Source organism: Cucurbita maxima, unplaced genomic scaffold, assembly GCF_002738345.1.
Source record: "Cucurbita maxima cultivar Rimu unplaced genomic scaffold, Cmax_1.0 Cma_Scf00048, whole genome shotgun sequence".
In the NCBI taxonomy this organism is placed as follows: domain Eukaryota; kingdom Viridiplantae; phylum Streptophyta; class Magnoliopsida; order Cucurbitales; family Cucurbitaceae; genus Cucurbita; species Cucurbita maxima.
This window is the reverse complement of record NW_019272064.1, coordinates 29,927-55,723: the sequence shown is the minus strand read 5'-3', so window position 1 is coordinate 55,723 and position 25,797 is coordinate 29,927. Positions and strand designations below refer to the sequence as shown.

The following is a 25,797-nucleotide window of genomic DNA, read 5'->3' as shown; positions in this document are numbered from 1 at the left end:
GCTTACTCAAATTTCTATATGAAGCCCAAGCTCAAGCCCAAGACGCAGCGTTTTATCGACCGGGAATCGGAGCGATTCCGGGACTCCAGCGATCACAAAGCTGAGAGCATAGCCTCTGCCGAAGCATTTCGGAATCCCACCCTGTGAGTGGCGGTAAAAAATATTGCTTAGAAAGAGCCACTATTGGCGATGGCTGCGATCTTAGCTCGGAAATCCCTTCTCGCTCTTCGTGCTCGTCAGCCTGTAAGCATTCTTCTCCTCTTTGCCCAAATTTTTGTACTCTACCGGCTATGGATTTATAAGAGCTAATTGCTTGATTATCGATGACGTTGAGATTTTGTTCTGTTTCGGGATTTCTTGCGGTTTTTATTGAATCGAGGTTTTCTGGGTGACAATTTGTATGTTTTAGTTTAGATAATCGAGCCGTAGAATAGATGGGGTATTCGTTTAACCATACAAGTCTGGTTATTCGAAATTGTTATGGTAAATGTGTTTCATTGCTAACTACTGGAAATGGGACGGTCTTTCTTTCTTCCCCTAACAATGATGGATTTGTTATTTAAATGTCCCATATGGAGGCAGATTATGTTTAGAACAAGGAACTTGGAGTTCTAACTACTGGAAGACTAGGCAGTTGATGGTTAGGGTGTTTATGCAATGAAATCTCCTGAAATTTTCTGAAAAAAATGTAGGCTATTAACTATATGCATCGTGAGATCCCACATCGGTTGGGGAGGAGAACGAAACACTCTTTATAAGGGTGTGGAAACCTCTTCCTAGCAGACGCGTTTTAAAAACCTTGAGGGAACCACGAAAAGGAAAGCCCAAAAAGGACAATATTTGCTAGCGGGAGGCTTGGGTTGTTACAAATGATATTAGTGGTATACACCGGACGGTGTGCTAGCGAGGACGCTGGGCCTCGAAGGGGGGTGGATTGTGAGATACCACATTGATTGAAGAAAAGAACGAGTGCCTGCGAAGATGCTGAGCCTCGAAGGGGGGTGAATTGTGAGATCCCACATTGGTTGGGGAGGAGAACGAAAAACCTTGAGGGGAAGCCCAAAAGGGAAAGCCCAAAGAGGACAATATTTGCTAGCGGTGGACTTGGTCTGTTACACACAAGATCTGTAGGTGGTTTCTGGACTTTTTCTTTAACAGTTACTTATTCTGTGATCTTCATTATTTATCTTTTTCTATGCTGGGGTGGACGGTTCTGTTCAACGTTAACCTTTGAAGGCCCTTTTGTGTTATTTTCTTTGCTGTGAATATTTCACTTTGATATTTCATGAAGAATATTATCTCCTGAGCTTTAGCTTTACTTGATGGGTATCTTCAAGTTGTAACAAGTTTTTTTGCCCTTTGTTTTATTTATTATGTGTAATCTACTGTTGTTAGGCCATCTCTGGACAAGCATTGCAAGGTTCTCGTTTTCATGATCTACGGTCAAGTGCACACTTGTACAGTACCAAAAGAGGTTTTGTTTCTGGTTCTCATTATATTGGCATAATTAATCACTGCTGAAGCTTAACTAAGCAGTTTGTATATGATCCACATGACATAAACTTGTTCGTTTTATTTCTGCGAGAATTGTGCTATGGATTTTTCTTTGCTTAAAATTCTTTTCCATCTCATTACTTGTACAGAAGATGAAGAAAGAGAGCAGCTTGCCAAGGAGATGTCAAAGGATTGGAGTTCAAGTAATTTTGCTTCCATACTTCACTGTTTACTTCTAAATACTTTTCAATTGTTTGTTCTATTATTTTTTATGGTTTTTACAAAAATTAATTTCCTGGCCGTTGGTAGTTTTTGAGCGTAGCATAAACACATTATTTCTCACTGAAATGGTCCGGGGTTTGATGCTGACTCTTAAATACTTCTTTGAGAAAAAAGTCACTGTAAGTGTCTTCCAATCAACATTCTTTGGCACTAAGCTAAAATTCTTGTTGATCCTGATTTCTGATTATTGTACATGTATTATGCAGATCAATTATCCATTCGAGAAAGGCCCCCTAAGCCCTCGTTTTCGAGGTGAGCATGCCCTCCGAAGATATGCAACTGGAGAAGAACGATGCATTGCATGTAAACTTTGTGAAGCTGTAAGAATCTGAATCTATATTTTTAACTTTTAGTTTAAGTCATTTTTGTTCGGACAATATAATTTTACAACGAAATGTTGGAGAAGTCTGTATATTTCTTGCCATCATTGATTTTTATAATATATCTTATCTATTAACCATCATCATAGTTGAATGTGAAAATAATTGCTGCTCCTTCTAGAGTAGGACTCCTACCGTGAGAGTCCCACGTTGGTTGGAGAGGAGAACGAAATACTCTTTATAAAGGTGTGGAAACCTTTTGCTAGCAGACGCGTTTTAAAACCTTGAGGGGAAACCCGAAAGGAAAAGCCCAAAAAGGATAATATTTGTTAGTGGTGGACCTAGATTGTTACGCCTACTCTTAGACTGTAGTAGTAGAGCACTATAGCTTGGTTGATGTTTTACCGACTCTTAATGCATTGAAGCGCATTGTTATTTTCAGTCACTGTTATCCTCACAGTAGAGCACAATATTATGAGTTCTCTAAAAGATGCAACTTTGAGTACTATCTGTGCTCATATTTCTCATCAGTGGTTTATTAGATTGCATTACATCTGCATAGTAGTTTTGCTCTGTATCCTCGTAACACTGAATAATAAGATTTTCACGTTTTAAATCTTATGAAGAACTTTGATAATGTTTCATAATATTTTAGCAGGCCATGCTTGTAATATTTTGGGTTTTGATCTCTTTAAGTACACATGGAGATAAATTAGCTACTTTGAAACGTGCTACATTTGCGCATAAGTTTGGCTGATTATTACTTCGAGTTGTGGCATTGAACTTGTGTCTGTCATTCCATTTTGATTTTCTTGTTAGATTTGCCCTGCCCAAGCAATCACAATCGAAGCTGAGGAACGGGAAGATGGTAGCCGTAGGACCACAAGGTGATCACCTCCCCACGATCTCGTTATTGTCATATCTATGTCCCTAAATATTCTTAATTTTCAGGTATGACATTGACATGACCAAATGCATCTACTGTGGGTTCTGTCAAGAGGCATGCCCTGTTGACGCCATTGTTGAAGGCCCCAACTTTGAGTTTGCCACAGAGACTCACGAGGTTGATCTTATTATGTTTTGAATTTTATGATAAGCTTCTAAATTTGCTGAAGAATAGTAGCCTCATAGTTTCGTGATGTTGTAGGAGCTTCTCTATGACAAAGAAAAGTTGCTCGAGAACGGAGACCGCTGGGAGACCGAGATTGCAGAGAACCTCAGATCTGAAAGTCTCTATCGCTGATACATTTACCCACGGTGCACTCTACATTTGAATTTTCTTAGTTCGTTCACAATAGGATAAACCTGAGCATGCTGTTGAATTTATTTTGTATTCTTGGTAAACATGAGTTGAGAACATAATTCTTGCTGCTTCCTAAGGTCCAAGTTTGGGAATTTTCTCGGTGCGTTCTGTTTTTTCTTCCTAATAAAAACGGGAACGTTATGGTTTCTCATGCAGTTGAAATGTAGCTAAAATATGAAAAATGTCATCAATATATCCTCAATGTTCTTCACGACTTCAATCTCTGGTATTGATTTTGAAAAGAAAAAAAAAAAAAAAAACTATGAAAACAATAGAAACTTCATAGATTGTGCCATTTGAATCCATGGTAAATGAAGATGGATATTGTTAGAATTAAGATAGAGTAACACTTTTGAGGCATTAAATTATAAGGAATTTGCATGCGTCTGTTCGTAGTACAATATACCATTTTTTCTTTCTTTTTGAACGTTTATAGAAGCTATTATTGCGTTCATCGAAAGTTGTTGCCCCCAGCCTATATGAAGAGCTGAAAAACAGAAGAAATGTGGCACCATCTAAAAAACAGAGAACTTTATGACATGTACATTTGTGATATCTTGAAGCCACAGATGTGTCCACCCTTGTCTAGAGTTGAGGCTGCTGATCTAACTTGTGTATTTCTTTTATAGCATTTTTTTGCTATGCAATCGCTCTGCTACAGATGGATCAGCACTCGTGAATCATCATGGTTTCGTCAAACCTTTAACTATTCACACAGAAAGAAAATCATTTGATACAATAAGTATACAGCATGGTGAAAGAAGTTGATAAGGTGGTTGCATTCCTTACCTTCTCTCTGTTGGGATGAAAGTCTTTTGTTCTTTAATGTCTTTGGATAGCTATGAATTATTATAGAAACAAGACTCGATCCATCCCAATAGTTGTGGAATAAGAACAAGTTTGAGCTCTTCTTCTGTGTTAAATTCGTTGAAGTGGGGAAGGAAGTTGAAAATTCAAGACCATCAAATCAATCTTCTATAGTTTCACCCGACGAGTCATCTAGTGTAGTCGAGTCGATAGAGTTGTGAGTCGTATGAACAGAGAGAGAACCATCCACATTACCGGATTCAAATCTTTGGCGTTTTTCCACTATATCTGCAACCTTGTTCTTAAACTCTTCATCTGTGCAAGCTAACATGGAACGCAGATTGATATTTATACGATTCTCAACCAGAACTTGATGCCTAGGAATGATGCGCCCCTCCAGAGAATAGCTGAAAAACCTGTATATAATATCATAAGAACTTTTGGCTCAACAAAATTATAAGCTTCATTGGACATCAAATGAACACGATTGAACCAAAGGACTTCTTCGGTTCTTTGCTTTCGATTTTCTAGCTGAATTATTTTTAAACTAAGCTTATGAGAAGTTAATATATGCATATGCTGATTCTTACCTTGGAAAGTCTATAATATCTTGCAGAGGGCGAACCATGGTTCTCCGCAAATATTGATACTTTGGTCGAAGAATGTCGATATTATATCGTAGCAGCATAGGAAAATCAGCAATCATTTCTCCTAGAGTCCGGGTATGTATGCCGAGTGACAGAAAATACTTTAGATTGACCTCAAGCTTATGCACTATGCTATAACCAAAAAGTTCCGGTCCCAAAGCTACAACTTTCCCAATGTCTTTCTCCCTGACTCCTGCTTTAGTCATCAAGAATATGACCTGCATGGTTTTACAGTCAAGACTGTTGAGCATATCTTAATGAAAAATCTTAATTTTCTCTTATACTAGTAGAGAAGAGACAATATTGTGTTCTTAGAAAGGAAAAACCATGAAACATTCAACATATTTGACATGAGATAATGTCTTATTTGTTTCCCACAATGTGAAAAACAGAAGAAATGGAGAAAAGTGGATATGATCAACCGTCCAATAGATCCAAGTAGCACGAAGTAGGACAAAGGAAGTCCATATCTAAACATTCGCTCGTGTGTTATAGTGTACACTTGTTGATAGCATATGAACTCGATCTTGAGATTATACTGCAATATCGTAGAGAAACGACGCTCGTGCTATCACCGTTTGAGAGGGCTATGTTGGTCCCTATCTCAAACTTTTCGCCCCATTGAACACTCCGATCCACATTATGACCAGCCTTTTATGAACATTTTGAACAAACTCCACTCTTTATACAATGTCTAACATTCCTCCAGTATCCTAACCATATTCATAAGATCTATCCGAAACACATTCCTCGCAATAACTTATCTCCTGAAAAGAAAAAAAGAAAAAAAAAAAAAAACCGAGAAATGATGCTGTAACAGCCAAAGCTCACAGCTACAGATATTGTTCTCTTTTGTCTTTTCCTTCCAGGCTTTCCCTCAAGGTTTTAAGACGTGTCTGCTAAGGAGAGGTTTTCACACCCTTATAAGGAATGCTTCGTTCCTCTCTTCAACCAATGTGGGATCTCACAGATGCACCAAAGGAAAAACTGATACACAAACCATAAAGATACCACGGAGCTAACTTCCTAACGTCTTTATATGGGACTGCTTTCCAGAGGGTTCAATTCAACAAATAAATAATCTAAACTATAGTATAAAAAGACAGGATACAGAGGTTAATGAACTCACAACAGGACGGATTTTCTTGTACAGGCTGAATGTCAATAACGATGGAAATTTCACAAGCATGTTACTAATCCCGTCATCTCGAACTCCTATATCTCTGAAGAATTGCACCTTCATCACACACACACACACACAAAAAAAAAAAAAACACATCTTAATCATAGATATTCGTTCGTTCTTCATTACTCAGTTCATCTTTTGTCGTAAAATATTGACATGAAATACGAAAGGAATACCTTCGGCACAATGATGGTCTCCAGATCAAGGCAGAAAACCACTGGCTTTATTGTAAGCATCCTCCTCAAACCCTCTTTGGAAATTCCAAGATAGTAGAAGTACTTAACAAGAGGCTTCCATTTCCCCTCAATGCTACCATTCATCAACTGTGGTTTGTATGCAAGTAATCTGCCTATATCCTCAATCTCAAGCCCGAACTCCTTTAAATAGTTGACCTGGATGAACACGACAACTAGCACCTCATGTTAGCGAATATCCGATCAGAAAAGTGATTCATATATCACTACATGTTATAGAACAGAAAATCTTAAGTTACATTATTCCTTCTGCTTGGAGAGGATAGAATGCTAAGGACAAGAAAATGAGGGGTGAGATCCCACATCGGTTGGAGAGTAGAACGAAGCATTCTTTATAAGGGTGTGAAAACCTCTCCCTAGCAGAAGCGTTTTAAAATTTTTGAGGGAAAGCCCGGAAGGGAAAACACAAAGAGGACAATATCTACTAGCGGTGGGCTTGACCCGTTACAAAAACATTACTACAACTAGAAATCCTTGGATCATTATCATCCAAACTTCCCTCTCCTCATGGATCAAGTAGAAACTATGCTCAAAATTCAAATGCTAAGTTACAATTTAAGAGAACATACCTTTTGGTTCATATCTTCAAGAGTATACTGACCAAGCACCTTAGGGAAATCAAAGACCATTGTGCCAAAGTCTTTCCCATTCATACCCATATTTAAGAAGAACTCCACACGAGCTTTCAGTTCTTCCAAACTGTAAGACAGCAAATAAGGGCATCGACTCATAACAAAGCCAATCCAAACCATTCTAACTCCATTACTCTCCAAGTAGCTCACAATTTCATCAAGTTCATCATTGCTGCGTTCCAATATATTCCCTCCAGCTTTAGTGAGTGTAAGTCCAAGATATCCCCCCTTTACATGAATCCCCTTCAGCCATTCCACAAGACGTCTAATGGATTCAAGCTTTCCCTTAGACATGCATATGAGCTTACCTATCTGTGGATATGACAATGAGTTATGCTTCAACCACCTGTAAGAAGAAGGGTGAGTTTGGTAAGGTGCAAATTGCTTAAAGATTTTGAACTACTTGGAGATAGGCCATTACCTGATAAGAGGTACAACATTTGATTCTTCAATAACGGTCTTGGCACGAAGATTGAACGACAAATGAGCAAACTCAGGCAACTGCTTCATCGACGCCGCTTGAATCATTACAAAATCGATGAAATCAGACAACCAACCAAGGAGATTGTCGGTGTAAGTGATTCCAAATTTCCCTTTCCGCATCGCCTCCTTGAAGATCTCGGAGGTCACCTTCCGGCGAATCTCTAGAGCTCTCCTTATTATCTTCCGGTCATCTTCACCATGAAACTCACTTCCTGCATTTCGAAACAGAGATTGTAGGGGAGGGAGAGAAGAACCCACATCGGAATCACTCGGGGATTGAACATAAATCGATCCAGGAAATTGAGGGGTTCGTTTTCTCACAAGCGAGAGTTCGAGAAGCTTCACTTTCTCTTCTTCGGGCAATGGGGGTTCTAGGTTTTGTGGATTTGGCGATTCGCCGGATGATAGGTACTGGTTGACAAGGGCGGCGGATTTGGAGTTGTGTTTGCGGGGTTCCAGCTGGATAGGATCGGAGACGTTGGTGGATGGTTTTTCTTTGGGATTGTTGCGGCGGAGATCAGCGGAGGCGACGGTGGCGTTGGGTTTCTGGTTGGAGGGGAGGTGGAGGACGACATTGGAGAGAGGATTGGGAGGGCGGAAATGAAGAGGACGGAGGTGGGGATGTGGGTTGGAGTATAAAGATGAAGAAGATAACATTATGGCTTTGTTCTGCTCAGAAATGGCGGGAGCAGCGGCTGTCAAGAAGATAGGACTATGGTCAAGTTTGGATTTTTTGGAGCATGGGTTTGGGTTTTGGTGGGATTGGGTTCCAAAATCAAACCTCCTCGCCACGGGCTCGTTCTAAATAGTTCGGGGTCGTGACTAAGAAACCACCGATTTCGTTTGGTTGGTTACTGAGTCGAGAATGTCTGACAATTGAATTTATCTAGCTTCACCCGGTAAACTTTTCTTTGCTGTGGGGTCGGGATAGCCTCATAACTTCCGGAGAAGGGATGCCTTGTTAAAAACAGGGTCACGATTTTCTTCTCTACCATGACGAATCGATTGATTTAATTAGGTATCACGCTTTCCTTTGTCCTTCCCCCGATGAGCTTTCAACCTCTAAGGTTCAAATATTAAACTCCCTCGATATCTCTTCCAAACTCATGGTTTTCTATTGAAATTACAAAAACCCGGCGGAATTTACTATTTTTCTCAAAGTTTTCATAATTACGCCTGTTTATCAATTTTTTTTCCTTGTTATTTCATAATCATGACAATATCTATATCCATCACCATTGATCTTATCTTAGTCATCTATCTCGAGATACTCTATAGTCGATCGATTTCATTGTTGTAATTTCAATAAAGTTCGTGCTAATAAGGAGAAGACCAACGAAAATGAATATGTTTTTCTAGGAGAAAACCATAATGAATTGTAAAAACAGATACAAGAAATGTCGATTATTTATATTGTTTTTCATTGCTCTTATTGTGATTCGGGATTTGACCACTCGATATTTTTACCTTTGCATATCATATTTTTCACATAGTTCGTAATATCATCAACCACAAGCCATGGAAACTGGAGTATCATCTAAAAAGAAAAGAGTAGCATTGATGAGTACACTCATTAAGTAGTAGTGGGCTACTAGTACTCAACATAGTAAAATTATGGACTCTTGATACTCATTAATTATATTTACTTCAAAACATAATAGCCATACCATAACTAATCTACACATGTAACTAGCTAGAACCCCGACAAACCAACTAAGCTTTCTACGCGGGTCGAGCCATAAATTGATTTACGTGCAACGGGAGCGACCGAAAACCTGGCCATTTATGGATTGAATGGAGAATATAAAACAACTTACAATTTACACTCCAAAAGCTACAAGAAACCAATGGATCAATTACAGAAAAAATGCAGCTTGTTTTCTCATAGAAAACAAGTCATCAAACAGAACCCTCTCTCTCTCTCTCTCTTTCTCTCTGTATTTCACTCAGTTGCTCCAAAACCAATGTGAGTGTGTGCTGTGCTATTAACAAAGAATCAAAGACCAAACCAATGTATTTCCGCTACTCGTTCTCCAATCTTTCAACGTCTGTCGGTTCCGGGAATATCTCCTTCGAATGCTGTCGACGAGAAGACGAATGTTCCCCGCCGCCGTTCTGTCCGCTTCCTTGCGAACCCATCGTTCCTGATCGTTTGAAACTACTTCCACCTACTTTTGACATTGAGGCTGATGGAAGCACGGTTAGATCCGACAGACTTTGACGCCAGCTACCGAACAAAGCAGCATTCCAAGAACTTCCTATGGAAGTCGATCTAAACCGTCCCGAACCCGAATTCTCTTCCCTTACTACCTTCAATGGATTCTCCAAAGCCTTGACGATGTATTTCATCAAGGGTCGCCTTGAAGGTTTCGGATTGAGACACGACTTGGCGACGACAGCCACAGCCCACACTTCTTCCAACAGATCCTCGTCTACAATCAAGGACGGATCCAGGATTTTCATCACGAGTTCCTTGTTGTTTATGCTGATGCACGGTAATGTCTGATCTAACCATTCTTTGATTTCGGCATCGGGGGAGGCGCTAATCCCGAGCTTTCCTGTTACTAGCTCCAACAACACCTTTCCAAAGCAGTAAACATCATAGGTACATACTGCTGTCTGCAAACCTGGTTGTTAGAATGGATGAGTTTAGTATATAATTTCAGATAGTTTTATGCTCTCATAAAGTGAATCTATTTGGGAAGCCCTCGGGCTTCCCCTCAAGGTTTTTAAAACACATCTATTAGGGAGAGGTTTCCACACCCCTCCTCCCCAACCGATGTGGGATCTCATAGTCCACCCCCCACGAGGCCCAACGTCCTTGCTGGCACTCGTTCCCTTTTCCCCAATCCACCCCCTTTAGGGCCTAGCATCCTTGCTGGCACACCGCCTCGTGTCCACCCCCCTTTGGGCCTCAACCTTCTCGCTAACACATTACCTGGTGGCTAGCTATGGTACCATTTGTAACAGTTCAAGTTCACTACTAGCAAATATTGTCCTCTTTGGACTTTCCCTTTCGGTCTTCCCCTCAAAAAAACGCGTATGCTAGGGAGAGGTTTCCACACCCTTATAAGGAATGTTTCGTTCTTCTCCCCAACCAATGTGGGATCTCACACGTCACTCCTCCCCTAAGGAAAAATAGACGGTTGAGCTGAATTCTTCCTTCAAGTGTTTGTAATTTCAGACGAACGAAAATTTTCTCTTCGAGTGGTATTGAAGTTACATACTAAGCAAGACCATGATATACGTTAAATGAATTGCTCGTATGAATCGAATCATGAACCGTGATCGAAAAACAGATATAACAATGAAAAACCAAGTTCTTACGTACCTAAAGCGCCTTGCTCCGATGACCTGCACATCATTTAGGGAAGTTTAATGTCAGAGAATAATCTACGAACAACGTTACACAATAATCAAATCTTCGCAAAGCGAGGAACATATATATATATATATATATATATATATGAGCAGATGCAAGTTGTAGTCCGATCGACAGATACAGCCACGAAACTACATTTATACAAAAAACAACATCCGAATGAACGGAATGAAACGTGATCGCCACAACATCGTTATAATGGTTGCTAAACGATGTTCTTTTCTTTACTTCTTCCTTAAAAAACAGAATAGAGTAAATAAAGCTATCCATCCATTTCTAGACCCTTTAGTAAGAACACAGAGCGGTACAGACGTCGCTCAAGCTCAGCAGCTTACGGGTTAGCTAGTTTCAATTAGTTCAAATTGAGACAAAAAAACGATAAAAAGGGATTCATCTGTTGAAGAAAGTACTTACTGTGGCAATTTGAGAAGCTTGGTAATCCTGCTCGGTTGGCCATCGCCTTCTTGGCCACAAACGTTGCTCAAGCTTCCGAGTCGCACTTCAAATTTATCATCAAGAAGTATGCTACTTGCTTGAACATCTCTTCATTACCAAAAGAAAGCAATGTTAGTGATTGTTCGGGAGGTGTCGTGGTGCCCAATATGATATCGAGTAACCAAACGAACGCTAAGAACACGAACAACGATGATTATCCACAATAGAAAAGGAAACATTCTGTAATACCTGTGCACAAGGGGTGGGCTACAATCATGATGCAGAAAACAAAGGCCCTCTGAAGCTCCTAATGCAATTTTTAGCCTTGTAATCCAATCCAATGACTGCAAAGTATCATCATCTGTCTTGATTTTCTTGAACAATGAAGCCGACAAGTCGCCATTTGGCAGATATTTGTACACCAAGAACTTTTCATCTTCATTCTCCATGCAATGGCCGATAAGAGGAACCAATCGTACACTCGAAACCTTGCTAAAGAATTCCAATTCGACCAAATAAGCGTTGTTTTTAATAACGCGCAAATCAACCCGTTTGATAACAACACGGACCCCATTTTGCAGTACACCATGGAAGAGATCCCCTGAATGACCATGTTTGATAAGGTTCAAATCACTAAAGTCGTTTGTTGCTTGAAGCATCTGTTGATACTTGAACGTTTCTCCTAAACTTGCAAAGTCAATCAATAATCCAGGAGATGGTTCGGTGGTGTCCCCGGGAAGAACTGGTCCCACGACGCCTCCTCCTCGTTGAGTAGTCGTGCTTCTTGCTTGCCTCCTAAGGAAGATAAACATCAGCAATACTATTAGCAAGATAAGAGAAGTTCCCCCAATAACACTGCCCAAGATAATAGCTTTTCTATTGCTCTTCTTCTTCAACGCTTCCGCTTGTCGAGGTTGCATAGCCTTGGGGAAGCCGAAATTATCAAAAGTCAGGCCTCTTGCAGAATAGAATGATGTACATACAGCCAACGTCCTCTGTCTCGACACATTTGTGAAGCAGTTATTCACAAAAGATACGTTGGCAGGTAGATATTCGGGAACTTTGCCTTCAAAGTAATTTTCCGACAGATCGACGACACTGAATCTTTTCAATATGGGTGTAAGCCTCCCATAAAACAGATTCTTAGATATATTCAGTACAGCACCAGTAATATTCGAACTAGAGCTAGAATTAGGAAGTGTCCCAGTGAAATTATTCCCAGACACATCAAGAAGCTGCAATCCAGGCATAGACCACAACCCACCAGGGATTGAGCCAGTAAAGCTATTATCCTTCAGATCCAAGTATTGCAACTGTGTTAAAGTGTGGAACATATCGTAAGTCAAGGAACCAACGAGCGTATTGCTCCCGAGTACCATATTTCGCAAGCTCGTTAATCCTCTTAAATCCGTAGGCAATGATCCAGACAAAGAATTGACACTCAAGTCAAGGTGAACTAAACTAACAAGCCCTCCAAACTGAGTAGGTATCGAAGAAGATAAACTGTTTCTCGAAAGATTTAGATATCGAAGCTTCGATAAGCTCCCAACACCGGGAGGGATGGACCCAGCTAAGTAATTAGAAGAAAGGTCGAGCAGAGAAAGATGAACAAGAGATGCAAGAGACGAGGGAATCATTCCGGTGAGTGTATTACGAGATAAATCAAGCAACGAAAGGCTCAACAATTGGCCTAAACTAGAAGGTATAGTCCCTGTAAGATTATTATCAGACAGATATAGATCAGTCAAGTTGTTCAAACTCCCAATACTCAATGGAATAGAACCAAATACAGAACACGACCGCAGATCGAGCACTCGTAGCAAGCCAAGACGCAGCCCGAACCACTCGGGAATGACTCCGGGAAGCAAGAACTCAGAGGCATTAAAGGACTGTAACAAAGTCAAATTAGCCAAGGCATCAACAGCAAACTGAGGGTTCTGTTTACCAATTCTTGTTCTTCTAAATCCAGCAATATTGATCTCAGTTACCCTACCATTCTGACACTTGATACCCTTCCAAACTAAGCAGGGGTCACCCTTTATGGGCCACTCCTTGCTTCTCAAACCTAACGACGATCTGAGCTCAAGTAACGCAACTCGTTCGACTGTTGAAGAACTCGGTGAATCTTGTTGAAATGTGGGCTCAAACAACAGCAACAACAACAACAAGAACAACCAGAATACAAAGTGTATCTTATAAACCATGATTGTTCATAAACAGGAAGCTAAAATCCTACAAGTTTTCAGTGTCTATATCTACATAGCTACCTATTCTACCTTCACAGATATCAAATAGCATAAGATTACAATAACCGAATACCCAAAATTGCATTACCTTCTTCCCCTGTTCATCAAAAATCCATAAAGATTCTTACCCTTTTCCTCTTATTTGCTTCTCCACTTCAATCTTCATCTCTAAGAAACCCTCCGTTCCTAAATTTCTTCGATTCACAGAGATGGGTATCAAAGAAAAACGAAAACCCCCAAATAAAAAACCCCAAATAATCAGAAAGTCACAGTAATATAATAATTCTAGAGAGAGAGAGAGAGAAATAAATTAGTCAAATACATGAGTGGACTATCACTCTCTCTCCCTCTCCTTTTCAATCCAACCCTCTTTTCCCAACTGCCTTGCCGGAAAGTTAGAACGAAGAAACCTTAGGGGTTTGATTTCTAGACGCCGTCAGCGACTTCGAGCTACCTCCGCCACCGTCCACGGCGGATTTTAGCAAGTAAGACGAAATTTCGATTCTCCGGGCGGTAATGTGGAGTGGGGATAGTGAGAATCAGCCGTTCACGGCGGAGGAGGGCATAAAAACAGGGCCGACGAAGTGGGGTTTGCTTGTTTTTTCCCCTCTTAGTTTGTGTCGCTGTCGATTTGATGGTGGTGGATGGAGAAAAAGAAGAGGGGTTGTGAATTTTGATCGTGTGGGAGGTTAAAGCCATTAAATTAAGAACTTTTGCTCATAAAAGAATCAAAAAGCAATAAAGATGAAAAAAAATAAGAACTATATAACTTTTTAAATATTTAATAAAATTTTAAATTATTAACTTTTCGTATCTTATACGACTTTAAACTTTAAAATTTTAATTTATATTTAATAAGCTAATTAATTTTTTTTGGACGATGATTTAAAATTTTAAGAATTAAACTTTAAGTTAATTAAAATTATTTATTAAACTTCGGTTAACTATTTCACATAAATCCAAATATATTTTGAAAATATAATTAAGTATATATATTTTTTATTTTAAAGATGAAAAAATTATATAAAAAATGTAAATATGAATTATTTTATATAATTTTATTTAAAAATTTATTGAAAAAAATGTATTAAAAAATTAAATGTAAAAAATAAAAACGTGAGAATTATAATATAATGAACCTTGATGTATGGTGGAGGGGAGCTTAATGATGACCAAATTACTCTTATTATAAAATTAATTACCTTTCCATAATATATATATATATATATTAAAATATATAACTAATAATGGTATTATTAAATAATTCATGCCACATGGTGTTTATTAGTTGTGGGTGTACTTTCCAAGGAGACACATTTTTACCCCTTTTTCCCCATCTAGCTCTTATAATAAGATCTTCATTTTATATATCATATAGTTTTTTTTAAAATATATATAACATTTTTCTAAAAACTAATGTTTTTATTTCATGTATGAGACCTTACGTGTAACAGCTCAAATTCACCGCTAGGAGATATTGTCTGTTTTTAGCTCATTATATATTGTTGTAGTCTCACGGTTTTAGCTCGTGTCCACTAGAGAGAGGTTTCCACACCCTTATAAGTAATATTTTGTTTTTCTCTCCGATTGATGTAAGATCTCACAATCAACGTCTTCGTTGACAATACCATCTGGTGTCTAGCTCTGACCAATGTCCTCATTGCCACACTATTCGATGTCTAACTCTAATACCATTTGTAATAGTTCAAGCCCACCGCTAGCTGATATTGTCTGTTTTAGTTCATTGCGTATTGTCGCAACCTCACGGTTTTAAAACACATCCACTCGAGATAGGTTTTCATGCCCTTATCTTCCAAGATAAAACCATGTACGACCATTTTCTCTCTCTCATCTTTCAAGATATTACAAACATTTGGTTATATAAACTTTTCGAAATTATATCGAATGTGGTGTTTGTTTGAGCATTATGATAAATGACATTTGAGGAGTTAGAACACGAGCTCGTTATTGTTATTGTCACAATGGTTGCCTCCCATTCCGTCCTGTCACCTTGCTTGTTCGTGTTGCTATTGGCAACGACACGGGAGGTCGAGAGGCCTTAGCGATAATGAAGGGTATCTGATAGTGGTAGAGATGGAAGGCAGAGAATGTGTTCTTACCTTTCGTGAAGAAGAAATGCCTCCGAGAAGATAATGAGAGTAAGCGTAGATTTTGATTTATGAGAAAACTATATCTTCCATTTTGTACATTCTCTTTATATCCTTAAGTTCGTTCATGTGAGATTCTACATCGATTGAAGAGAGAGACGAGTGCCAGTGAGAACGCTGGGTCCCACATCGATTGGAGAGGGAACGAGTGCTATCGAGTATGTTGGGCCCCGAAAGGAGGGTGAATTGTGAGATCCCACATCAGTTGGAGAGGGGAACGAAGCATTTTTTATAAGGGTGTGGAAACCTCTCCTTGTCAAACATGTTTAAAAAACGAAAACTCGAAAGGGAAAATCCAAAGAGGACAATATCTGCTAACAGTGGGCTTGGACCGTTACAGTTCAGTTCTACTATATTTATACATAAATACATTCGTTTTGTTAGGAGCTCTCAATCGTTCCTTGTGGAACAAAAATTTTAATCAGTTGAGTACAAAGTATTTGTGCGATTCAGCGTTGAATTAATGCTCGGTATTCTTACTGTTCGTGCAAAAAAAAAAAAAAATGCATTTTTTCCGGTGGCTCAATCATACGAAACTACACGATTAAACGTACTTGACTTGGAGCAATTCTATGTTGGGTGATTTATTAAAAATTTTACTGAGATGCATGAGTGAGAACAAAACATGCTGGAATGACTCGTGTTGGTTTATGAGAATAACTTTCACTCTTATAAGCGAGAAGTAAGTAACGTGACTATATCACAGGAGAACGTTGGGACGCTCAGGTACCGAATCCTGATCCAAATTTTGAGCCATCTAATCTATTTGATTACGATGATTTGATTATAATTATATTATAATTAAGGTCCAAATTATAATCATTTTGTTATTTTTACCTAATGAACTTGTCAATCGTAATAATAATTATTATTATATTAAATTTTTAGGTAGGTGAGAATTATTTTGAAACTTATTTATTCTTTAAAAATTATCAATTTGCACCTAATAATGACATTTTCACTTGATTTATTCCATTATTTTTGTTATAAAATTCAAATAAATCACATTAAAATAAAATTATTCGCTATTTTAAAATGGAAAAAAATACGTTAAATTTTAAAAGATAAAAAATTAAAAAATATTTTTTTTAATTACATTTAAATGATAAAAAATATATATTATAAAATAAACCCATTTAGAATAATAAAAAAATGAAAATAAAATCGTTTTCCAATAAGTCATGAATAGTTTACTTTAATTTTTATATATAAAAAAATTAAAAAAAAAAGAAAATATCTATTTTGACTTTAATTATATATGTTATTTGGATTTTTTCGTATGGATTGCTTGTAAGATCGAAATTAAGTCACTTTTGATTTAATTAAAAAAAGACTAAAGTAATTTAAATTATTGACTAAAAAATAGGTAGCGGTTGAGTGATCAGACATCTATTTTAAGATGGTACTTACGAGTGTTCATATGACTCGTGAACCCGACCAACTTAGACTATCCAACTCAAATCATAAAATTTGGGTTAGGTTAGATTTTTTCAGTCTCGGTTGGATTGAAGTTTTGAAAAACTGAAAAGATTTGGGTCGGTTTTCGATTTGACTCGATCAACTCAAAAATAGAGTTACAATCTAATCTTAGTTTTAAAAAAATTATGGAGATTCGGAATAGTTGACTTTCGTAATTATTTTAAATTATTATTAAAGATATATATTTAAAAATAGTAGAAAATATTAATGTTTTTTTTTAATGTTTTCTAAATCAATTGTTCTTATGCATTCTTTAAATAAATATAATAATAAATCAATTGTTTTTATGTATAATCATTAAGCACATTGCAATATATATATATCCATTAATGAATTCGATAGTTGGCAAAATTTCATTAATACCCTTCAACTTTTTAAAAAAATTCAAAAGTGCCATTAACCGATTCAACTCAATGTATGAACTTCAACTTTTTTATTAATACCCTTGAACTGTTAATATTTTAAGAGAATTCATGAACCGATCCAACTCAAATCAAATAAGTTGATAACATAACTCAAATAGTTGGTTAAGTTGATCGTGTTTTTCCAGTCACCGAGCTTAGTAACAGTTCAAGATAAGTAGATAACATGGTCGATGTGAATGTTTGATTAATCCACCACACCTAAATGGTGTGAAAGTTATCTTATTTATAATCAAATGAATTACAAGGATATGGAAATAGTAATAAATGGAAATAACAATAAATAAAAAGATACGATAATAAGGCAAATATCTAATATTTGCCTTATAATAAAATATCAAATATAATATATATGGTAAACAATAATTTATTACTAAATATCCTTAACACTCCACCGCAAGCTAAGCGTCGGATTTAAACGAACGTGAAGCTTGAATCTGAAAAATTCAAAGAGGTTGAGAAACACTTTTCATGAAGATGCTAACAACCCGGTTCTTGGCCATCAAAAATTTGCAGAGGGATCGCCGCTCAGCGGCGATGCTGCCTTGGCTTCGGCGAGAATATGTCTAACCCATGAAGAGGGATTGTCGCTTAGCGACGATGCTGCCTTGGCTCTGGTGAGAATATTTCTAACCCCAAGAAGTAGAAGGGGAAACCTAGAGCAAGGGACAAAGACAATGTTGAAGCCAGAAGAGTCGCCACATTGGGCGAAGGAGCCAATTTTGGCGAGAAGGGCAGTCGGAAGAGTCGCCTCATCGGGCGAAGAAGCCAATTTTGGCAGGAAGGGCGGCGGCAACTTGGTTGGCGAATAGGCCAGTGCGGCACCCAGATTCCGAAGGTAAATCTCTGCAAAAGGTTGATAAGTTTAGGTTAGGGTTTATGTGAAGGATGAAGGTTGATTGGGAAGAAAATGAGAGAGACTATATTGGCCAAGGGGAAAACCGATTGGGTTGGAAAAGGTGAGGTTATATGTACAGAGTATGACGAAAGGTGATTTGGAGGTCAATAGGGTGGAGCCGAAGAGTAATCAATCGGCTCCGACTACGGCAGCCATGAAGACTGCCCCTGCGGCGTCAAAACCAGCAGGGGTGGTGGAGAAGAAGATTAGAGGATTCAAAAGCCATTGAAAAGAAAGGATCGGGGTTGTTAAACCGAGAGGGCTCTGATACCATGTGAATGTTTGATTAATCCACCACACCTAAATGGTGTGAAAGTTATCTTATTTATAATCAAATGAATTACAAGGATATGGAAATAGTAATAAATGGAAATAACAATAAATAAAAGGATACGATAATAAGGCAAATATCTAATATTTGCCTTATAATAAAATATCAAATATAATATATATGGTAAACAATAATTTATTACTAAATATCCTTAACAATAATATATAATATATTTTAAGAGAATTCATGAACCGATCCAACTCAAATCAAATAAGTTGATAACATAACTCAAATAGTTGGTTAAGTTGATCGTGTTTTTCCAGTCACCGAGCTTAGTAACAGTTCAAGATAAGTAGATAACATGGTCGAGTCACAAGAGATGCAGGAAAATATAGAGGCTATCAAGTGTCAAATTCAATTTTCAAATTTGTACAAACTTGCATTTGTGGCTGACGTTTTTCCTTTTCCCTCAATCATCTCCTCCTTAAAGCTGAGACATGAACCGAAAAATATGTGAATTTTTTGTTTATTCAAACTTGTTCTAAACCATTGGGGTCGGTTTGTTCGGTAGTTTTCACCAAAATCGGATCCGGCATACCCTAGAAAGTACGTTGGTTTATTACTTGGCTCTCTAATTTGGTAGGAGTTTTATATCTTTCTTTTAAGGGTACTTCGAAAATTTCATTTTCAATCCTTCTCGAGTCATTTGTAGGTCATATATAACTCTATATTAATTATTGTAATAGATAAAAGACGGGTAATACCCTTAAGGACCTAAATTACATTACGGAAAATTAGAACAGACTACAAATTAGGTCATTTGTTCCTCTTTTCCGACACAACAACTCTTAGTTTAATATCATGTTTTTTTTTTCAATCGAACTCCAAACACGTAACGATTATTTGAAGTAAAAATCATAAAAAGTTGTCCGAACTTCATATTGCTTTTAATAAATACATGAATCACATGATATTTTTTGTTATTTTAAATGTAAGTGTGTGATTTTTGGAAAGTGGTTGAAAAAGAGACAATAATTTCTTTAGTGGTCAACACTCAAGCCACTAATACTTTTGTCTGATTAACAATTTTTATTTTTTTAATAAGTCGGACTCGTATTTCTCAAGACACTTATAATGTCTAATTATAAGTGTGACACTCGAGTAAAAGAAAAGTACATGAATGAACCGAGACTATATCTGAATGAGAGCGATCTAGAGGATAGAATGATTAAGAAAAGTTTAAAAGAATTGAAAGTCACTACCTATACCAATAAGATACACCTTCTTTTTCGGTAGTTCAATTATAGAGACTCAATAGTTAAGCATTCTTTACTCGGAGCAATTTGATCTCTCAATAGACACGTAATGGGAAAACCCAGAAAGGAAAACTCAAAAACTTTCAATGGAAGCCTCGGTTCCGCTGCGTAACTCTAAAAGACACGTTTTAAAACCTTGAGACTAACGATGATACGTAACGAGACAAAACAAACAATATCTACTTGCGGTGAGGTTGGACTATATATGTATATTCTTTGTATTGAAAAGTTATCAATTCATACGTCTTTTTAACGATCGGAAGTAGATTTATCGTCTTTGAAAGATATTTAAAACATGGAATAGGTAGCTTTCACATCTTTGGGAATGGTTTTCCATATCCATCAATTTTTTTGCTTTGCTTTTCCTTTAATATCTAAACATTTATGTCTTTTGGAGGGGAAAAATAAAGTCAAAGTCAACGATGAGATCAGTCAACGCCCAAGAGTTGGACCACATGGCTATGTCCAATGGCAGTCTATGAAGATCCAAAAGGATGAAGACAAATGTAGAGTTTATAGCCGTTGGATGGAAATCCAACCGTCCTATTAAATCATTCGAATTTAAGACATTATATGAACATACGTAAATTACTGTTAATTATTTATTTTTAAGAAAATTTTGTATGTCGTTGGTATAAATAGTAACTATCAATTATTTTTTTACAGTAATTTCATATCTTTAATATCACTCTCGTTAGGTATATTTTTTTAGATTTAATCGTTGACTTTTTTAATTTTAATATAAATTAATTATTAAAATATTAAATTTAAATGTTATCTCCAAATTAAATTGGAACATATTTTCGGTTTTTTATCGGTTGGATTTATAAATATATTTGAATTATTCAATAATTATTAGAATAATATATATATATATATATATATATATATATATATATATATATATATATATATATATATATATATATATATATATATATATATATATTAGGGTTTATGGTTTAATATAATTTTATGAAATAAGACTGACAGAGATCCTAGAATATATTTAAAAACCGAAATATTAAGAAGTTTGTCTGATACATGAGAAGTTCAGGTGGTGACTCGAGTAACCCGTATAGAGTTCACAACCGAACCTTCTATTTTTGAGATGGGTTGGACTGGATTATTGAGTCGTTTTTTTTAATTATTTAAAAAATTATACTTATCTATAATGCATGTTACCTTAATAACTAAAATTCCATATCACTAACGTTAATTACAAACATTAAATATTCTTAATCTTTTTAAGGATAGGATTGAGTTGTAACCTATTGTCAGCTGGGTCAAGTTGACCCACAAAACAAAAAGTCAACTAGCAAATCAAACCAATTTTTTTGGGTAGGTCAGGTTAGCGGGTCATTGAACTATGCTTGGATTAACTAGATAGCAATCATTAAGTATAAGATTGATGAAATGTGAACGAGCCATTTTTAGAGGAATTAAGACTGTCTTAACCATTAAACAATGACGATATTGATTATTTTGTGATCTTCTACAAGTTAAATTCAAACACGGTATCAAATAGTTGTTCGATTATATAGTAGTTCATATATTTCAAAAGACGGGTTTGACCGTAAATGACCATATCGAGATATAAACAAATAAGATTTGCCCTTACACCCAATAATTTAAATTATTTATCATCCAATATTTTATTCTTTGTTTGACTTAGGCACACAAGATGCATCTGAAATTTCAGGCCAAAATAATTTTATACTCATAACCCTCATTAAATGGCATTTAGATCCATATATATATATACTTTTGTAAATATTCATCCAAATCTTAGTATCTAAATAATTGAAAAAAGAATTAAATGAATCAATATTATTGTGGTAATTAAAGAAATAAAAGTTGGAAATTTAAAATTGAATTTTTAAAAAAATTAAAAAAATAATAATTAAAAAAACCCACAAAAAAAAAGAAGGAATAGAAAAATATTTGGTAATATAAATTAATGCATTGCCAATGAGTGGTTAAGCATGCTCTGATTTTTCTTCTATAATTACTTGTAATATTTAATGCTAAATATCTAGATCCAACTGCCCAATGGGGAGTCACAATAATATATTATTTATTTATTTATTATTGTTTTAATAAAAAAAAAATGGATTTAATGATAATATTTTTATTAAATAATTTTAACCCTTATTTCTGACGACGACAAAAAAAAAAAAAAAAAAAAAGCGAAGGAGATCTTGTTAAGAAGTTTAGGTTGAGACTAGAACTCACGCCTTTGTAGAAATGTCAATTTTACCCCAAAGGTCGAGTACTGAAGAGGAATGAGGAGGGAGTGGAGAACATGGACGGGGTGGGAACATTTTTTCCATTAGATATACTTCCCGTTCATGTCTTCGCCTAATTTCCCTCTGTGCCTCGCTTAATATAAATATAGTTTCAACAAATATATATATGCATTTTGGTTATATTTAAAAAAATAAATTAAGTAATTTAACTACGATTTTATTTTATAAATTATGGCTTATAAAATATATTAATAAATTCGAAATTTTTACAATTTTTTATTAAAAATTATAAAAAAAAAATGTAAACTCTAAAATAACTATTTTTTTAAAGAATAATAAATAGAGAAAAACTATGTGTGGGGAACCTGATCCCTGCAAGAACCCGTAGATACTTTAAAGATTAATTTTGTATGCATTGTATCTACTTCGAAGAACCCGTAAATACGTATGATAAGAAACACTTATTATTATTATTTTTTTTTTTTATATTCTCGTGTTGTTGTAAGACAATTCTGCAGTTCTTTGTAATCCCGTGAGATTTGTTTGATTTTTTGCTCATGAATTCAAACAATTACTTCAAATATAGTATCAGAACGTACCATAGCTTCGTTTTCCACAAGCTTATTAGGTAAATGGCAGTTGATGTAGACAATGCGACCGAGCTTACAGTAAATGAAACGCTTCTTCTTCGTCTCGGTCTGCTTCTTTGGCTCGTAATCTTAAACTCGCTTTTCTTTCTTCTAGTAGTCTGAACGACAATAAATTTTATTTAAAAATTGAAAGAAAAATATACCAAAACCATAATTTTTTTCTTTTTGTTGTAAAATGGGCCATACGATGATATCATGAAGCCCATCCTTGTAAACGGGTTATAAGATCTTTCGTTCAGCTAGGATTCGAGCCTCGAACCTATAATTAATAGATATATTTTTATCGGTTAAGATTTAAATCGACTACAAATATATCTGTTTAATTGCGTATTTAAAATAATAGATAAAAAATAATTTTTAAACAAAAAGTACTTATAAAATTAACTACCCGACTTTTACGACTTTTTAAAGGTCAATTACTTTACGATAACAAATAAAAACTCATGAAATCGACTCGTGTAATTTAAAAATAATGAAAATAGGGTACACGAGTTTGAAGTTGGTTGGATTAGTAACCTAGGTAATTCGAAATGGTTTCACAACTAAATTCCACTATTTATTTTCGGGTTAGGTTGTCGTGTTCTTCAATTTAAAAAAATTTATATTTATCCACAATACATAATTATTTAACACAATCAATGGTGAGCGAGCAGCATGCTAGTGTGCAGTTGAGAGGGATGGTGCGACATGCATTGGCGTGTGATGCGATGGATACGAGGGTAGTGTGGTGAGGGCGTGGGTGATAGTGTGTGATGCAGAGGTATGACGTGCAAAAGAAAACCGTAACACTATGGTCTACTCAAAGTATATATTATTATTATGATTCATTTTTATTATTATAATGGACTAGTTCGATTCGAGTTGACCCAAAACTTTGTTTCTTAAACTCGAAAATCGAACTTCTCCATTCAGTTCCAATAAAACAACCCAACCCGACCCAATTAAGGATAACAAATATAAAAATAACGAAACCCAGTTTAGTTCGAGTCGGGTGTAATCCAGCTAGCAAATTAAGACAAGTGTTTCTCTTAAATTAGACATTTCTCATAGATATGAATGTCAACCAAGACAAGACCAAATATCTCCTAGATTTTGGGAGAAAAACAAGACCAAATATCTCCTAGATTTTGGGAGAAACAAGACTTCAAATAAACTTCTTTCTTTTATTCTTCCAGCTATTGCACTAGCTGGATCAATGAAGAACTTCTTCTTACTCATCCTGAGAAAAAAAAAAAAAAAAGTTAAATATAATCTATTTGCCAATTTAATACACAAAAATGTAACAAAATACGCGCGGATTTGATAATGTTTCTTGTTTTTTCATTTTATGTTTTTCAAATATCGAAAAATGAAACTGTTTTAGATAATCGTTTCGTGTTTCAGCTATTAATTATTTCACCCAGTATACAACTCGGTTTTCTGTCTAGACAACCCTAACGTACTAAAGAGAAAGAAGAAAGGAAAACAACCCGTGTCACCTCTAAATCACGAATGTTATCAAACGAAACATTCCCTAGGGAACAGAATCTTATAAGTTACCTCTTTTCCTCGGCAAATCATCGCTAGAGTTTCGATAAGGAAACGGGACATTGCCCGACTCGATATGTTTGACATCGTGTAGGAGAAGTTGGTAATGCCTCTTGACTTCCTCTTCAGTTTTCTCCCCAACAACCTTAGCAACATTGAGCCATCTCTCAGGGGTGTCTTGATCATACACAGCCAAAGCCTTTTCAAAGGCCTTGTTCTGCATTGGAGTCCATGCATTTGAGCCACGAGAGGACATTGAAGCCATTGAAGCAAAAGCTATGCTTGAATGGGGTTTTGTGGTAAAGAGTTGGGGATTTGGTGCAATTTATAAGCAAGAAAAATGTAGGGTTTATAGGTGTGGAGAAATTCCTAGTAGGGCAATAATGGGAAACCTATTGCATTTGAGAGAATGGGAATTTTAATGATTTGTATCTTTAAAAACCACAAGATATAGAACAAAAGAGATGTAGAATCATTTCCCCCAAAGTGTTTTACCTTTTCCTTTGTTTGTAATATTGTTTCTTTTTCTGGGTCGGTTACATATCACTATCAATTTTATAGTTTTAAAACGTATATACTATGAAGAGGTTTATACACCCTTGTAAGGAATGCTTCGTTCGCCTTTTCAACTGATGTGGAATCTCACAATCTACCCCCTTGAGGGCCTAGTGTCCTCGTAGGCACACTGTCTGATGTCTGACTCTGATACTATTTGTAACATTCCAAGCCCACGGCTAACAGATATTTTCTGTTTTGGCTTGTTACATATCGCCGTCAGCTTCATGGTTTTAAAATAAGTCTACTCGGGAGAGGTTTTCACACCCTTATAAGGAATGCTTTGTTCTCCACTCCAGCTGATGTGGGATCTCACAAACATTCCTTAGCGACATGGTTTTGTTACTTCTCACTTGGAAAACTATCCTCATAGACCGACATGGATCCTTTCAGCATATTTTGTCCTTACTTACATGCTTCTTAAGAAAATTTATGTAAGGTCACTATATAAAATTGCTCCAGAAGCCCTTACACTTAAGGATCTTATCCTTAGGATTATTCTCATTCAGATTAGTCTCGGTTCGTTTATGTACCCTTCCTTTACTTGAGCGTCACATAGTCAACCTTCTACAAATTTTCAAACCCATAAGAGAGAGTGTTAAAATATTGATATAATTAAATTTATCATAACCCATTAGCTTAATTTTTTCAATTTAGCGATGATTAAATACTATATCATAGCATTAATCATGTTTTTGAACTTCTATATCGTCATTTACTCTCTAATTAGTATTGATTTCTACGTGTTTGACCCGAGACTGTAAGTGAGAAGAGCGTTAAAGTATCGATAT

General features: G+C 36.2%; 4 protein-coding genes across 8 annotated transcripts; 1 reads left to right on the top strand and 3 right to left on the bottom strand.

The window, feature by feature from the left end:
• The first annotated feature begins 75 nt into the window (after positions 1–75).
• LOC111471071 (NADH dehydrogenase [ubiquinone] iron-sulfur protein 8, mitochondrial-like) lies at positions 76–3,612 on the top strand. The gene is made up of 8 exons (XM_023116757.1): positions 76–243; positions 1,396–1,474; positions 1,644–1,697; positions 1,804–1,895; positions 1,983–2,096; positions 2,916–2,983; positions 3,048–3,159; positions 3,244–3,612. The coding sequence occupies exons 1-8, from the start codon at positions 190–192 to the stop codon at positions 3,337–3,339; spliced, it is 669 nt and encodes a 222-aa protein (XP_022972525.1). The 5' UTR covers positions 76–189; the 3' UTR covers positions 3,340–3,612.
• A 126-nt stretch (positions 3,613–3,738) lies between these two features.
• On the bottom strand, positions 3,739–8,230 carry LOC111471068 (transcription termination factor MTERF2, chloroplastic). 4 transcript variants are annotated; one of them, XR_002715153.1, is made up of 7 exons: positions 7,347–8,230; positions 6,863–7,271; positions 6,216–6,431; positions 5,983–6,090; positions 4,797–5,071; positions 4,189–4,622; positions 3,739–4,105 (listed from the first exon to the last, which is right to left on the bottom strand). XR_002715153.1 is itself a non-coding variant. In XM_023116755.1 (6 exons), exons 1-6 carry the CDS (start codon positions 8,063–8,065, stop codon positions 4,367–4,369), a joined length of 1,983 nt encoding a protein of 660 aa, XP_022972523.1. In that variant the 5' UTR covers positions 8,066–8,230; the 3' UTR covers positions 3,739–4,366. The 4 variants fall into 4 exon arrangements, 1 of the variants encoding a protein (XP_022972523.1); XR_002715154.1 differs by having other exon boundaries at positions 3,739–4,054; XR_002715155.1 differs by having other exon boundaries at positions 3,739–4,051.
• Positions 6,824–24,774, bottom strand: LOC111471073 (protein RADIALIS-like 1). Of its 2 annotated transcripts, XR_002715156.1 has the most exons (3): positions 24,464–24,774; positions 24,079–24,143; positions 6,824–6,836 (listed from the first exon to the last, which is right to left on the bottom strand). XR_002715156.1 is itself a non-coding variant. In XM_023116759.1 (2 exons), the coding sequence occupies exons 1-2, from the start codon at positions 24,714–24,716 to the stop codon at positions 24,139–24,141; spliced, it is 258 nt and encodes an 85-aa protein (XP_022972527.1). In that variant the 5' UTR covers positions 24,717–24,774; the 3' UTR covers positions 23,947–24,138. The 2 variants fall into 2 exon arrangements, 1 of the variants encoding a protein (XP_022972527.1); XM_023116759.1 differs by lacking the exon at positions 6,824–6,836 and having other exon boundaries at positions 23,947–24,143.
• Positions 9,176–14,167, bottom strand: LOC111471067 (probable LRR receptor-like serine/threonine-protein kinase At2g16250). Its single transcript, XM_023116754.1, has 4 exons — positions 11,475–14,167; positions 11,205–11,333; positions 10,740–10,762; positions 9,176–10,035 (listed from the first exon to the last, which is right to left on the bottom strand). The coding sequence occupies exons 1-4, from the start codon at positions 13,427–13,429 to the stop codon at positions 9,431–9,433; spliced, it is 2,712 nt and encodes a 903-aa protein (XP_022972522.1). The 5' UTR covers positions 13,430–14,167; the 3' UTR covers positions 9,176–9,430.
• Positions 24,775–25,797: the final 1,023 nt, after the last annotated feature.